Raw genomic sequence first — 15,388 nt, forward strand, 5'->3', positions numbered from 1 at the left:
CCACCTTTGTTCTTATGCTCTGTGGGTTTTATTTTACTTTATATAAGTTTATTACACATAAAGGAGCATTTAAAGTAGAGGTGCATTTACTTTATGCTTACAAAGGTTTTTTTATATACTTGGTAGTTATTTGGATTTTCCTTCTTTTTCCTGTTTTTAGCCATTACCTCTTTATTTTCTGTTAGAAAACATGAGTATTTTTTAAAAAATCATTACAAGTAACTAACTCGAGCAAAGGAGACTGATGAATAGAGTCAAAACTGTTCATGCTTTAGAGTTTTCACAGGTAGATGAATGAAAACAGCAGAATGTTACCGCTTATACCCTTTAAATCAGAACGGAACAAAGAAACCACGCAACAAACACAGCATCGGCAAGGCCGCATTCCAGGGGGTCCGTCCTCACTCGGCCGCGGCAAGGTGGCCCCCTTTAAGAAAGGCACCAAGCTACGCAAATGCGCGTACCCTTTGTCCGGAAGTCCTTCCTGGACTGTAACTTGAGGGAATAAAGGAGAAACATCTGCAGGGACGGCCACACGCACGGTGGCACTGCTGCTCACTAGGAAAAATGGAAACCAGCCCCCCAGCCCCGCGCCAGGAGCCTGGCCCGGCTGCAGGTGCGTCCCCTCAGCCAGAAGCTCCGCCCTCACTTACAGCGGCCGTCCTGCATCCTTCCGGAAAAGTCCTCACGCTACAGTGCCACGGGAGAGCGGCTGCCGGGGCTGGAGCTCCGCACAGAAAAGCCGCTGTGGCCCAGGGTCAAGGGCCGCCACAGGGAAAACCCAACAGGGCGTGGGCGGGGGGAGACGGTGGGGGAGCCCACGGCCCTGACGTCTGTTGTTTTCATGGTGTTGCTCAGGCGATTAAAGAAAAAAAGGCGGGGGTGGTTTAGGGGGAGGAAGCAGGCAAGAGTTACAAATTCGCCATCAAGCAACAAAATCTGAGCGGGAAATTCCATCAGTCAGTTCTACAAGTTGACGGTGGCAAATGCTGGGGTCTGGCTGCTCCCCTGAGTTTGGGGAGGAGGAAGGAGGCCCCTGTCTCGGGCTGGACAACAGGACCCCACAGGCTCTGGGGGGCATGTCCCCGAGAGCGACCTGACCTGGAGGGCCCTCTCTCCACCGGACCCAACACAGGGACAGAGAGCCCAGGACGCAGGACACCGGTGCGGCAGCCCCCGGGGTCGGGGGGAGGAAAAGCTCCTCAGAAGCTGAAAAGTCCCCTCACCGCCCCCCAAGGACACCAAGGCGGTCACCCTAAACGAAACCACTAGCTTTTACTCCCCCGGCCAAGCCTGAAGTTCAGGTAGTAAGCGCGCTCCTTTTCTTTCTTTCCTTTCCATTTCCTTTTCTTTTTTTAAGTAGAAATTTTAAAAAGTTTTTTTTTTAAAGCCTCATGTATTGGCCCTGGCCGGGTAGCTCAGTTGGTTAGAGCACCGTCCCAATATGCCGAGGTTGCAGGTTCGATGTGCAGGGCACGTACCAGTGTCAACCAATGGAATGCATGGATGGGCGGAACAACAAATCCACGTTTCCCTCCCTCCCGCTGCTCTCTCTAAAATCAATTGAAAAAGATAAAGCCTCGCGCACTTCCCCTGTTGCTGGCTCAGGCGGGGTCTGACCGTGCCCAGCGTGGGGGCACTCGGGTCCTCAGGCTTCACAGCCACCCACCGCCCCGCTCGGCCGCCCCACCCCGGCCTTCAGCCGGGCCCCCTGCCCCGCCCCGCCACGGCCCACACGCCGCCCCCACCGCCGGGCTCAGGGGAAAAGTCCCCTCGGGAGAGCCATGCACCCTCACACCCCCGCCACCTCCTGTCTCTGCCCCCCCCGCCCCCCCGTCCCTTCGCAACACCAGTCACGGCCTGCGATTCCTCCGTACACCTGTCTGCAACCCGAGGCTCGGCCCGCTTGCTCTGCGGAAGCGCCCGAGGGTGGGAAACTGGAGTGTGATTCCCGGCGGCAGCCCCGCGCCTGGCGCGGTCTCTGGCTCGCACTGCTCCGTGAACGCGCCTGGGAGGACAGGGCGCAGCGCCTGTGCTTCTGAGCGACGCAGGCAGGGCGCGGAGCTGCAAAGGGGCCACGCGACGGCCTCTGGGCGCGAGGCTGGTTTCGCTCGCCCGGACTTGGGTCTGAGCCCGGCTTTGGCTTCTAACGGGCCGTGCAGCTCAGACAGGCTGCTCAGCCTCCTGACGCCAATCCCCACCCCCCTTGTAACACAGGAGCAGCGTCAGAGCAGGGAGGGGCTGTGGAGCGGGGTCCGGAGGCCGGGCCGGGCGCAGGGTCTGGGCGGCCTGGGCCCCCCATTTTTACCTGCCCAGGCAAGGGGTTGGAGGTTACGGACACTGAGTACCTACTATGTGCCAGGCCCCGCTCCAGGCAGCCAGGAAGCAGAGGTCCACGGCACAGGAACTGCCCCCACCTCTGAAAACTCCAGCTGAAAGCGGGGAGCCCCTCGGGGCGTCCCCAGCACCCTGGGTGTCCGGGCGGAGGCGGGTGGGATGCCAGCAGGAAACGGCTGGGGGGTCGCTGGTAAGTGATGTGTGTCCTGAATCACCTTGTGTGCGCGATGCCCTGGGGCGGACGGGCGGGCAGGCGGAGGGCGCGGCCGGGCCCTGAGACGGGAGGAGGCTGGGCGCATGTGACGCCGGCGCGGAGCTGGGAGGGGGCGTAGCGCGAGGACGCCCGGCCACGCTTGCTCTGGCCCAGCCTGACCCGGGGGCCCCCAGGCGTCTGCGCACGGGCCCCACCGCCCCGCCAGTGAGTGCAGGCCGCCAGCCCGGCGGGCGAGGACACCGCGCCTACCTTCGGCAATGCGTACTTGGGTAGCTTCATCGGGACGAAGTCATTGCGACGGTAGGAGACGTAGAACTTGGTCCGGTTGCTTGAGGTTGCCTAGCAGGAGGGAGAAGCGCGTTTTTGAGGGGCTGGGTTTCCTTTCAAGCCAGAGCCTCGTGAACGAAAAACTGCACTTTGCATTCAGCTTGTGGAAAAAAGTGCCCTTTGACTTTGCTTAAACCCGCTCTGCCAGAAACAGACGGGACTCCTGCTCATCTTGCAACGCCCCACACCAAATGCTCCTCCTCTGAGAAGCTTCCTCCACCTCCTTCAGGTAGAGCTAAGCTCTTTCTTCCTGCTCGATCAACATTTCATTCCCCTGCATCTGAGTTAGGGAGCAAGGTGGAATGAACTTTCTAAGGTTTGAGCCAAGCAGGAGACAGGATAGGTTGTTTTGGAAGGACTGAGCTCCTCGTCAGTAGCAGTAATCAAGAAGTGGTATGACCAGTTGTTGACTGGAGTTCCTGAATGGTCAGACCACATGGTTTCTGAGGCAACTACAGCCTGAGTCCCCGTGTGTCCAGGCAGCAGGGTCCTGATCGCTGGGCTGTGGACAGCTGGTATCTGGCAGCCAAAGCCAATGACCAGAGACAGCCCTATCAATGCCAAGGTCACCGACACCAGGGGGAGCAAAATGAGTGTGGGCGGGGGCCCTGAGCTGCGGGAGGCTGCTCGGGGGTGGGCGGAGGTGGGCCAGGCAGGCAGCATCAGACCCGGGGTCTGGCTTTGCGGGCCATCCAGGGGGAGCCCGCCACGACCACAGGGTGGAGGAAGCTGCAAACTAAGTGACACTTGAAAGCGGTGTGGGGTTGTTTTTTTTTTTGCCTCTTGACTGCAATTCACTCCCTGCAGAACGGCTCCCACTGCACGTCCCCGGAGGCCCCTTTCCGAGAGGCCCGAGGCAACGGTACCGTGAAGAAGATGTAATCGTTCTCCACAAACAGGGAGTTGAGGTCGATCGGGCCTGAGAAGGGAGACGTCAAAGTCTTGTGGGAGCAGTTGTAGATGTGGTAGGTGACATACCGAAAACCTGCAGGAGAGAAGAGCCAGCTGCCCGGGTCGCCCGGCCCCCCTGAGGCGCGGAGTCCGCCTCGGGCACCGAGTGCCGGGCCCCGCGCGGCTCCGGGGGCGGCAGCGCTGTGGGCCTGTGGGCGGGCTGGGGTTCGAAGGGGTCCGCCCTGTGCTGCTGCGCAGCGGCTCTGGGCCAGGAGCTCAGGAAGCCGCCAGTGGGCCCGCCCGGCAGGGGAGAGACGCGGCCGAGGGGCGCGGGGGGCCTCGTCTAAAGCGGTCCAACGGCTGCCCCAGCTTATCCCAAAGAAAGGCCACGCCCGTAGGAGTGCCCGAGTGGATCTGAGGCGCGGACCCCGTGGCCTGCCAGCTGACCGTCACCAGCGGCCCTGGCCGGGAACTGCTCGCTGACCGCGGTCTGAAGCCCAGAGCCGAGAGGTGGGGCGGCGCACAGGGCTTGAGCCACGAGCCGGCTGCTCTGGCTGCCCTCCCTCTGCCCCAGGGGACCGGCCTGCACACACACGCTGTACCCTGGACCCCTGTGTCGGGACAGGGCCTCGGAATGACCCAGACTGTGGGCGCGTCCCCATTCTCCCGGCCTGCCCTGGGCATGTGCGGTCACCCGCGGAAGGGGGCCCAGGGCCACGGTGGGCACCCACCGCTGGCACAGACTCGTCCCGCCCTGCAGGGTCTGACCTGCCTGAACAGGGTAGGACTCGCGTGCCCTTACCCCCCCCCCGCCCTCCCCCCCAGCTCCAGGCAAAGGCTCTCGCCGCTTTCCAAGTGCTCACGGCGGAGAAACCCGGGCGTGCCCCTGGCCGCGTGGTCCTGTCCCTGAGGGCTCAGGGCGCCCAAGTCGGGTGGAGGGCGGGGCTAGGGCTGCCTGCCCTGGAAAGCGCTTCTTTCCAGCTTGTGGGGAGGGGGTGGGATTCAGCCCAGGGACCAGGTGGCGCCCAGCAAGGGCGCCCCGCAGCCTGAGCGCCTCTGGGGCTGATCCTGCCCACGGCGCCGGGCGGCCAGGCAGCCCCGAGTCACCGCAGGGCCACCTCGGCCTCCGTTCCTCCCGGTGAAGGAGCCTGCATGCCCCCCTCGGGGAGTCGTGAGAGGTCCAGGGACAGCGGCACGTGTCGTGCCCAGCCAGCAACACCTGGGTCACGGCTACCACCTCAGAACCAATGTCCGGTTTTCCTTGGACTAGCCGAGCCACTCCCTGTGGCCAGCGAGTGTCCTGGGCAGGGCTCACCCAGCTGGACCGCGGTGGGGACCAGCTTAGGCCGGGCTGAAAGGTGGCAAGTCATTCACTGACTCGCTCGCTCACTCGCTTGCTCGCTCGCTCACTCTGGTCGGACCCTCTGTGTCCCAGGCCAGGTGCCAGCACGGCAGACGAAGGACACCTCCCATGGTCCTGGTGGGCTGTGCAGGGGCGAGAAAGCCCTGATTTGCGGCACCTGCCCATGCTGTGCTGGGAACGGCCACTGCGGCCGTTCCCAAGCAGCCAGGATGGAGTTTCCGCCCGTGGAGCAGAGAAGGGGCGCGGACGCCAGGCCCTCGGGAGCCAGCACCCGCGGCCGCCCGGGGGGGAGCGGCAGGCTGGCCGTCACGGACCCAGGAAGGGCCGAGGGCTTGGAAACGGTGACAGGGCCCAGCAGCAGCCTCCTTCCGCTGAGCGCTCGCTCCTGAGGTCCTGGGGCTGAGCGCCCCGTGTGTACGGACCCATCTCACCGTCGAGGAGACTGAGGTGCAGGCGGGCGAGGGCGCTGGCCCCAGGCCGGGGGCGGGGGCTGTCACCCGGGCCTGCTCCCGCCAGCACGTTCGCTGCCCGCACCACATCGACCCCCCACAGAGCTCGTCCTGCCCAGGGAGGCACTGCCTGCACATGCCAGCACCCACTGCGGGGTCTCCACCCCCAGAGAGGCCGGCGCCCCCGGTGCCTGCAGGGGACTGTGGTCAGAGCTGGGACGGGCACCGGGCGGTGCCCCCGCCTCTCTCCGCGCCTCCCCGCTGCGCTCACGTCCGTGGCCTGCACAGCGGCCCAGCGCACCTCCTGTCCCTCTCCGGGCAAGGGGCAGGGCTTTCTCGCTCACTTCCAAGCCCGCAGCAGGACACGACGCCCTTGCCCCGCTGCAGGGCGGGCGCCGGGCATGGGCCTGGCTGAGCGGGAAGCACTCAAGAGCTCAGGGGCCAGAACGAATCGCCGTCAGACTAAATTTTTTCAAGGGAGCAGGGCTCCCCGACTCTAATTTACCTCCCGCCAGAAAACAAGCACAGTTAAAATTATGCCACGTCATAACAGGCGAGGCCGCTGTGCGGGGCTGGCCACCGAGGACAAGCCACCGAACGCAGGCGCGCTTAGCCCGGCTGCTGGGCCGCCCCGCGCACCTGGCCCTGCCGCGCCCCGCCCCGCCGCACCCCGCTTACCTCCTCCAAGCTCGTGGGCCTGCAGGTGGACCACGTCAGACTCATTGTCCACTCCAGACACAGCCCTGGAACACAAAGTGCTCTGGTTGGCGTCAGGAATGGGGTCCCCAAGCCCGGCGAGGTGCCTGAGTCGCTGTCCCGTGCCCCATGTAGCTGCACGAGCTCCTGGGACTGAGGCCACTTTTGCTCTGTGGGTTGGAGGCCACAGTCCCCAGAGCCCACGGCTCCGGGGAGGTGGCCGGGGTTTCTGTCCAGCAGGGCATGGGGTTCGCCCAGCATTCTTCTAGCAATGGCTCTTTTTTATTTTTTTCATAAAAAGATCTTACTTATTTTTAAAGAGTGGAGAAAGGAGGAAGAAAGAGAGGGAGAGAAACATCCATCGGTTGCCTCTTGCACACCCCCAACTGGGGATCAAACCCGGAACCCAGGCCTGTGCCCCGACCAGGAATCAGGCTGGTGACGTCTCGGAGTGCAGGCCGACGCTCAGTCCACCGAGTCACATCCGCCAGGGCAATGGTCCTCTTCATACAAGACGTTCTCCTTTGCAGTTGACCTCATGTGAGTTGTGTGTGTGTTGTCTTTTTTTTTTAAATGATCGGAATGGCGTGAGGGGCCAGGGTGGGCCTGAGAGTATCTGCCCGACTGTGCAAATTAGGGAGCTGAGGCCCAGAGGAGCGGAGCCACACCCAAGGGCGCCCGGCCGTGAGGGACAGGGCCCACCCCCGGCCGGCACCCCCGCCCTCCCCCGTGGCTCCCGGCCACCTCACCGTCCCCAGGCACCCTGGGGAGGCCCTGCTCACGCTGCTGGCCCCGCCGTGACCACGTGGGCTGGGGGCTCGGGCATGCCCGGGCTGTAGTGGGCACCACAGTGGCTGAGGGGCCAAGAAGGAGGCCTGAGAAGGGGCAGACGGCAGGCGCGCCCGTGGGCGGTGGTGTCCCGGGGAACAGGGAGGGCCAGTGGCGTCAGCGCGGGCGCCAGGCGCCTGCCCGGCACCGGGCTGGGCCCCCAGGAAGTGAAGCGTGGGGAAGGTCGGGTCCAGGGAGTGCCGGTTTTCACTCTGCGGTGTGGCCCTGGGCTGTGACCTGCCTGCCATTTTCTTTGCTACGCTGGCTCCTGGAAACCCTCTAACTACTCAGCCTCCTCCAGAGCGTGGACCGCTGGGCCTGGTGAGCGGGCGCTTCTGCTGCAGTGAAACTCCAGCCAATGTGACTGTTACGGGCCCCCAAGCAAACGTCCCTCCCCCGGGGGACACTGAGCCCCGCAGCACACTGCCCCCGCCCCCGAGCCACCCGAGGGTCAGGGTGCGGAGGCCCCTTCCCGCATCACGCAGGGCCCAGGAGAGGCACGCTGCCTTCCACGGTGTCTTGCCAGACGGGAGACCCCCGGGCAGAGCGCTCAGCGTGGGGCTTCGCCTCCTCCAGGGACCCGCGGCCCCAGGGGACAGGAGACGCCCGTGGGTCTGAGGGCCGCGGGCCAGGAGCCCCTGTGGGGCGCTGACCTTCGGCTGCGGGCGCCCGTCTCTGAGCCTCCGCAGAGGGTCTCGATGGCGAGGTGTCATCCACTTGGCTCCTGTGAGCAGGCCGTTGGAGAGCTCCCTGGAGGGAGACCTCCGGCCTGGGGGTCCTATCTTTTCCGAACAAAGAGGGCCATTGTTCCCTTCGGGAGCCCTGAGGGTCCTCAGCTGGGCCCACGGAATTTGGGTCTGACAATCTCATCTGTGAAGTCTGGTAATGACACCGGCCTGTTCACTGACTCCTCCCTCCCTCCCTCCCTCCCTCCCTCACTAGTTTACTCACTCATTCGCTCCTTCCTTTACTCACCCACCCACTCACTCCTTCTCTTGCTCATTCAGTCACTCACTCACCCACCTACTCACTCTGCCATTCCTTTACTTGCTGCCTCACGCTCTCGCTCCCTCATTCTCCCACACGTTCCCCCCCCGACGCATTCCCTCGCTCTCTCACTCCCCCATCAGAGCGTCCCCCGTGGTTCTTTCCCGACACGCCCACAGCAGGACCTGGAGCGAGTGGGCACCTCGGGCCGGAGGCCTGGCGCCGGCCCCCGCGACCCGCGACCCGCGTCCTGGCGACTCCTCGCAGAACCGCGACCTCCCATGGGCTGGGAGGGCAGGTTCTGCGAGGAGAGCACCTCGCATCGAGCCGGCTCCCTGCAGGACACGACACGTGTGTGGCTCCTGCGCTTTCCTCTCGCTAGGACCCCAAAGGCCGTGTTTGGGGAGGCCTCGGGCCTGGCCACGCAACAGTGCCCAGAAATAGCAGTCACGCGAGACGACCCACGGGCCAGCGGCAACCTGGAGCCAGGAGCTGCGGAAGCTCAGAGGACCGGCTCTCCCTCCCTGGCTGCCAAGGACGGCCGTGAGGCGATGGTTCTGACGGGCCCTCCCGGGCGTCGCCGCGCAGCTGGGCAGTGGCCTTCATTCCCTCACGGCAGAGGCCCAGCCATGGGCCCACACGGGGCCGCTCTGCAGCTCAGGCGGCGGGAGGCTGAGGCTTCCCCGGGTGAGCGCGGCCTGAGTGGAGGTGCTGACCTGGGGGAGGACCGGCAGCCGGACTGCCCCCCGGGGCCGACAGCATGGCCACTGGCCACAGGCCGGCAGTCACAGCCCCCTCCGAGCCTCAGGTTCTCCCTCTGCCCCCCAGGGGGCGGGGACAATCGGGCTGTTGAATGGGTTCCATTGCCGGGGCGTTGCCCCGAGGTCGGTGCCTGGTGGACGGGCGGGCTCACAGCGCGGCAGCCGCTGGGCCGCTGTTACTATGATTTTGTTCCAGGGCCACGAGACTCTAACAGGGAGGGTAGTGCGCAAGGGCCCTCGGGGCCTGGAGCGCAACAGGTCCCCCACCCAGGGCTGCCCTTCGGTGAGGCCCCCGCCCGAGGCCACTCGGGAGCCCCTCGTTTAGCATCTCAGAACAGAGGTGAGCCTGAGCCGCAGTTGGGATGTGGGCCTTTCCTGCTGCCAGTTCAAGGACAAAGCGCCTGGGAAATGCTGCCAAAACGGCGATATTCACCACTGACAACAGGGGGCGCCATCCCCACGGTCACCACGCTCCAGGAGGGGCCGGGCCCAGCGGCCAAGCCTCTGGAGCGAGTCTCACTCACACTTAACAAAAACTTGGAGCAATTTGAGAAACTTGGGGGAACAAATAGTGTGATTGGCCGCAACGGTAATGCGTCTGAATCAGTGCCAATGTGCCTTAAAGTAGCGGCGGGCGGTGGGTTTCTCTCTCCGCCCGCGGCAGCTTCGGGTGGACCCGGACGGCGGCGGGGCCGGGGCCAGGGCTGGAGCCACCGAGGCCGCACGGCAGCTCTGCCCACTCACCAGGCCGTCCCCGCTCCGAAATCCGACTTCCTCGCCCCCCCCCGGCGCCCCAAGCCCGTGGGGCCAGCCGCTGACAGCGGTGACAAGACCGTGATGGATGGCAGGGCTCTGGTTTCCGAGGAAGGAACCGGCCCTCCCGTGGGCGGCCGCGGGGAGGAGGCCACCAGCCCTGCCCCCCGCAAAACGGCTGCGCACGGGCTCCCGTAATCCAGAGGAGAGACAGAGGTCCCTCCAGCCTGTGGCCGTTGGACAGGAAATTAGCTCCTTGCCACTGCGCACGTGAACGTGCATGTGGAGCAAGAGGGACGGGCTGCTGTCCCACTGTGTGCACACACACGCGTGTACAGGCAAAGAGATTTGGTAGAAAGCATGCAAGCTCCCCTGAAGGCGGCCACGCCGGCGGGGGGGGGCGGGGGATGGCCCACTGGTGGGGGCAGCGGCCAGAGCCAGCGCGCCTCCGACCCCTGCTGCCGACCTCGCGAGTGTTTGCGCCACGGGCCTCACTCCCTCACCCAACAACGGCGCCCAAGCCCCGGCTCCCCTGACCCGAGCGCGGCCCCCACGAGAGCACAAGCAGGAGCCAGCCGCTGCCCAAAGCCGAGTGCACGCGGGGCCTGGGGGACACCAGGCCCCAGGTCTTCCCTGTTTCTCATTGCCCCGCGGAGCAGAAGGAACCCCTGGGAGGTGTCCCTGGGGAGAGGAGGTGCAGGGCTGGGGCCGGGGGCGGGGTGTGGGCGGGGCATAGCGGGGCTACCGCGCTGGTTCGGGGGTGCTCTCACCAGAACACCTGCTCGGTTATCACCCGCTCCTGCAGAAGCAGCCACTTCTTCCCCATGTCGCAGGTCACGTAGAGCTTTGGGACAGAGAGAAGAGAAACAGAGGCCCGGTCAGCAGGGAGCCTCTCCCCAAGGCCAGGACCCCCCGTCCCCCGCCGTGAGGACCTGGAGGCGGCCGGCCCTGTGCTCACAGGGGCACGGGCCAGCCCCCGGGGGCTCCGGGGCAAGGGCGGGGGCTCCATAAAGAGCCCTCCCAACCGAGGCCAGCAGGCAGGGGCAGGGGGACCGGGCTGCACCGAGTTCCGGGGCCGCTGCCCAGCGGCATCTCCCTCACGGGCACCTGGCCTGCCGGCCACCTTGCTGTTACCACGCCCAGCCCGGCCTGTCGTGCAGCGGCACTGAAAGAATGTGCAAATTGGACCCTAGGGCAGGGCTGCAAACGTTCTGTGAAGCGCCAGAGAGCTTCCGCCCTTCAGACCTCATGGTCTCTGCGGCGCCGCCTCATCCCATCCTCGGAGCAGGGGAGCGGCGGGGGGCGGTGTGGCAAACGACGGCCCTCCTCCGTCCTTGTCTCTGATTTCCTCAAATCCCTCACTCCTCCCACAGCCGTAACTAAGCCCTTTTCTCTCCTCTTCCTTTCTTTATAGTCACAGAAAAGAACCAGGGGAACCAGCGAGCTCGCAGTTCCATCCGTTTTTCAGGGCACCAGAATTGAAAGGGCAATGGCAACGCAGCCCGCTCCTGCAGAAAATCCATCCCCGTGACTGTGCTGTGGTCCCCAAGGAAGGCTGGGCACGCTGCCGACATCCAGGAGCACGCTATGTGCCAGCGGAGGCACCGGGAGCAGGGAGGCAGCCTCTGAGGCCAGGGAAATGTGGGGACACCAGTCAGCAAGGACGAGACCTGGGCCAGGAGCCCAGGTCCTGTAGGGAACCATGGCTCAGTCTGCCCTCAGGGTCTCGGTGTAAGGATCCTGACCTGGTGGTCACTATTGCAGAAATGCAGCATCCACCCACCCACCCACCCATCCATCTATCCATCCATCCATCAACTATGCACCCACCCATCCACTATCCATCCATCCACCCACCCACCCATCCATCCACCATCCATCCATCCATCCACCTACCTATCCATCCTTCATCCATCCACCCAACAAATATTTTCATCCAGGAACTTGAGATAAAATGGTGAAAAATAAACCAGGTATAGCCCCTGCCCAAAGGAGCTTACCCCAAGCGACTGTGTAGAGTGCAGGAAATAATCAAATAATAGCATGAACATATTATTACATGTTACGGTGCATCCTGGGAAAGCAAGGCACTGAAATCTGGGAGGGTGGGGAGCAGGGGACCCCGGGGTTGCCGAGGAAGCTCCTGAAGCAGACCGCTCCCCTCTGCCTCCAGGGCATGCTCTGCCCTTTTCCACCCTCTCCGCCCTGGAGCCGGCTGTGTGAATGGCGCCCAAAGGCTGTTCCCTTGGACCTCTGGCTGGATTTGGCCCATGGAGGCACCAGGAGGGGGTCAGAAGGCTGGGCGGGGCCACGCTGGGTCCAGGGAAGTCCAGGGCCAGGACTCCCCTGGGTCCTTTCCTGAGACAGGGGGCAGGCTGCACACGACCCCCAGAGACAGCCTTGTCCTAATCCCTGGAACCTCTGGAGGGGACCTGCCAGGTCACTCGGTGAAGATCTTTCGACAGGAAGAGTGTCCTGGGTGACGTGGGTGGGGCAGAGGGAGATTCCCTGCCTCCCCAACCCTCCCTCTCTCTCTCTCTCTCTCTCTCTCACACACACACACACACACACGCACACACATGCGACACCAGGAAGATGGCGCAGACAGAGGTGACGGGGCTGCCTGGGAAGACCGGAGCGATCGGTTTGCCGCCCACAGAGAGCCAGGGGCCGGAAGCGACAGGCAGGCGTCCTCTCCGGAGTCCACGGCCCCAGAGGGCGCGTGGCCCTGCCAAGACCTGGGTTTTGACCCAGTGAAACCATCCGAAGCGCCCGTTCTCCAAACCCGCGGGGACGCACGTGCTGTGAGCCGTCCCTCTGGGGCCGTCCCCGCCGTAGCTCCCAGGCGGCCCGCCTGCGACGGGGCGGACACCCACCCGCGCCCTTCCTGGCCCACGAACGGCCGCCCCCGGCCCTCGGGACCCTCGCCTCTCAGGGCTCAACGCCGGCCCTAGAGAGAGCCCTCCCCCACCGGGGGCTGCGCGATCGCCCGTGAAGGTGCCCTTGGTGGGCACAGCCCCAGGGGACGGGATGCCGATCCCGGGTCTGAGGGGGATTCCCTCTTGTCAGTGAAGGTGGAAGAACATTCTAGGCTGACAGCAAGGCCTGGCAAGCTGGCTGGAAGGATGCCGGGAATGTTCCAGAAGGGCAAGGGGTGTGCAGGGGGGCCTGTCCTAAGAATGATCTATTTCTGGATCCACCCTGTTTGTGCCGAGCGCCGCCTCCCCTGCGCCCTGCTCAGCGATCCCGCCTGCGGCCCAGGCTGCTCCCCGCGGCTGGTGCCGCCCTTCCCCCACCCCAGGCTCCTCCCGGCCAGCCCCGCACTTCCTGTGCTTCCTCCGCTTCCCTGAGCAGCGGCGGCCGCCCCACAGCCCGGCCCCGCAGCCCGGCCCACCACCAGCTCACCTTGCTGTCCTTGGTGGTGACCAGGACCTTGTCCTCCTCCTTCGGGTGGAAAATCAGCTTCTCCGCAGAGAAGGGGATGACCTGCTTCCGGAAGGAGTTGCCCTCGTCCGTGCTGAGGAAGAGGTTCTGCTTCCCGTCACTGAGCGACGAGCTCACGAGGATGATCTGAAACAGGGAGCCCGGGCGTGAGGGGGTGCTCAGACTGCCCGGCCCAGAGCCCGCGTCCGCCGCCATTCTGGGCCTCGGTTTCCTTGTCTGTGAAACGGGGGGTGGGGGCAGCCCGGCACCTGGGCCGCGTGAGCCTGCGAGGGAGTCTCAGAGGAGCGAGTCCAGGCTGTCCTCCTCGGCCCCCTGCACGGCGGCTCTCACTACACGAGGATTCCCGCTGCTTGGCAGATGGGGAAACCGAGGCACGGAGCAGAGAAGCCAGCTGCCACGCTCACACGCCGGGCAGGACGGAGCCGAGGCCGGGATGTGAGCGCGACGCCTGAGCGCGGCGTTTCAGCGGGCCCGGAGCGGCGGAAGCGGGGAGCCTGGCCTGGGCGCGCGTGAGCCCGGCTTTCCCGGGGACAGACGTGGGGCCGTGGCACCCCATCTGCGTGGGCGCCCCACAGGGAGGGCCTTCCGAACGCGATATCCCTCCAGACGGCAAGTCCCCTCGAAGACAGTTCGGCATGCCGAGCACCAACCAGGACGTCGCTCCAGGCTCCAGCCTTTACGGGAACAGACGCTAACCCGGCACGTTTTTTCCCCAGGGACACCTTAATGCGCTCCCAGGGGCGAGACCGAGCCTCCTCGAGCCCCGCGCCCTCTCCCCGCAGCAAGCCGCGTCTGAAGGGGGCCTGCAGGGCACTCGCCTGGCGCCTCGGTGCCTGGGCCCCTGAAAGGTGGTCAGAGACGTGCCTGGGGACACTCGGGAGCTGCAGTCTGTACACAGGACAAACGGGGGGCAGGGAGGAGGGCCGGGGGAGCAGGGGACCATCGAGTCATGTCTGCAGAGATGTCTGTGACAAGGGAGTGCGGGGGCTCACGATGCAAGCAGATGACAGGCCGGCGTGACTCCGGTGCGGGCCTCGTCGGCCGGGCTGCAAGCACCATTGCATCAGTTTGTCAGCGGTAAGCGGATAAAAGTCAGTGTGACCCTCTCCGTGGAAAGTGCATAAAGAAAGAATGGCAGGGTCGCTGTGCGGCCTGGAAGGAGGGAGCCTGCCTCCGCGACAGCGCGCGTGGACCCGGCGGGCATCGGCTGAGTGGCGCCAGCCACTCTGAGATAGACGAATACCACGTGGCGTCTCTCACAGGTGGAATCAAAACCGAGCTCAGAGACGCACAGGACAGGCGAGAGGCACCGGGGCCGGGGCGGAAATTTCTGGCTCTAAAATAAAGTCCTGAGGACATCATACAGGATGCGGTGACTGCAGTTAATAAAACTGTATGCCTGAAAGTTGCTAAGTAGGTTTTAAAAGCTCTCATTACAAGGAAACATTTTGTAGCTACGTGAGGTGACGCGTGTTAACTAGACCTCTTGCGGTCACCATTTCACAATGTATCTAAATATAGAATCGTATGGTCACACCCAAAACTAATAGAATGTTGTGTGCCAATCATGCCTCAATCTAAAAAAAAAACAAAACAAAACAAAAAAAGAACAAGAAAAAGAAAGGAAGGAAGGAAACACAGAGAATATCAATAATGGTTGGCCTTCTTTCTGCTTTTCTGAGCCCCAAATTCTGGGCAACTTCAACGAAGCTGAATGTTTCTCATTTATTTTGTTCCTGCTTTACAGAACCGCTCCCCATGCCCCCTCGAGGTTAGCCTGTTTTTATGATAGAGACACCCTTCCCTTTGTTATCTGGTGGTCAAATCCCTCCTCATCTACCAACGCTCATTTCAAAGGTCACCTCCTCCAGGAAGCTCTCCGTGATACACCATTCCTCTAACCTCCGCCCCCCCGCCCCGCCCCGCACCGTTCTTTCTCCAGCATCGTGTGTGTTCATTTGGTCCGGTGCAACATTCCCTAGTGTTCTCTTTGCGAGTCCGCCTTTCCCTCCAGGCCAGGGGGCTGTGTACAGCCTGGCAAGGCCTATTTTTCATCACGGCCACATCTCCAGCCCGGCAGGCGCCACCTCCCAATAAACAGGCATTGGCACTATCCACACCCAGAGTAAGGGCCCTGGGTCCGGGGGTGCGTCCCCATCACAGCCCTCAGTTGAGGCTGCAGCCCCGACGGCGGTGGCCCCGCAGTGGGAGGGGAAAGGCCCTGGAAGCCACCCTGGCTGGGTGCCCCGGGATCTGGACCGGGGGCATTCTTCGGCCTGAGTGGGATGAGCGCGCCAGGAAAGATGGGGAAGACCAGGGTGCCGATGAGGAAAGGAAC

At 63.8% G+C, this 15,388-nt stretch overlaps 1 protein-coding gene across 1 annotated transcript in view; it reads right to left on the reverse strand.

The window, feature by feature from the left end:
• Window positions 1-15,388, reverse strand: part of SORCS2 (sortilin related VPS10 domain containing receptor 2) — a 277,701-nt gene that overhangs the window by 37,004 nt on the left and 225,309 nt on the right. The window contains exons 4-8 of the mRNA XM_054582215.1: window positions 13,012-13,176; window positions 10,377-10,450; window positions 6,260-6,324; window positions 3,745-3,863; window positions 2,801-2,890 (exon numbers count right to left, since the gene is read on the reverse strand). Of these exons, the coding sequence (XP_054438190.1) occupies window positions 2,801-2,890; window positions 3,745-3,863; window positions 6,260-6,324; window positions 10,377-10,450; window positions 13,012-13,176 (513 nt within the window). The remainder of the gene's footprint in view (window positions 1-2,800; window positions 2,891-3,744; window positions 3,864-6,259; window positions 6,325-10,376; window positions 10,451-13,011; window positions 13,177-15,388) is intronic.

Source organism: Pteronotus mesoamericanus, unplaced genomic scaffold, assembly GCF_021234165.1.
Source record: "Pteronotus mesoamericanus isolate MK-2021 breed Mesoamerican mustached bat unplaced genomic scaffold, CSHL_Meso_final contig_68, whole genome shotgun sequence".
Lineage (NCBI taxonomy): Eukaryota > Metazoa > Chordata > Mammalia > Chiroptera > Mormoopidae > Pteronotus > Pteronotus mesoamericanus.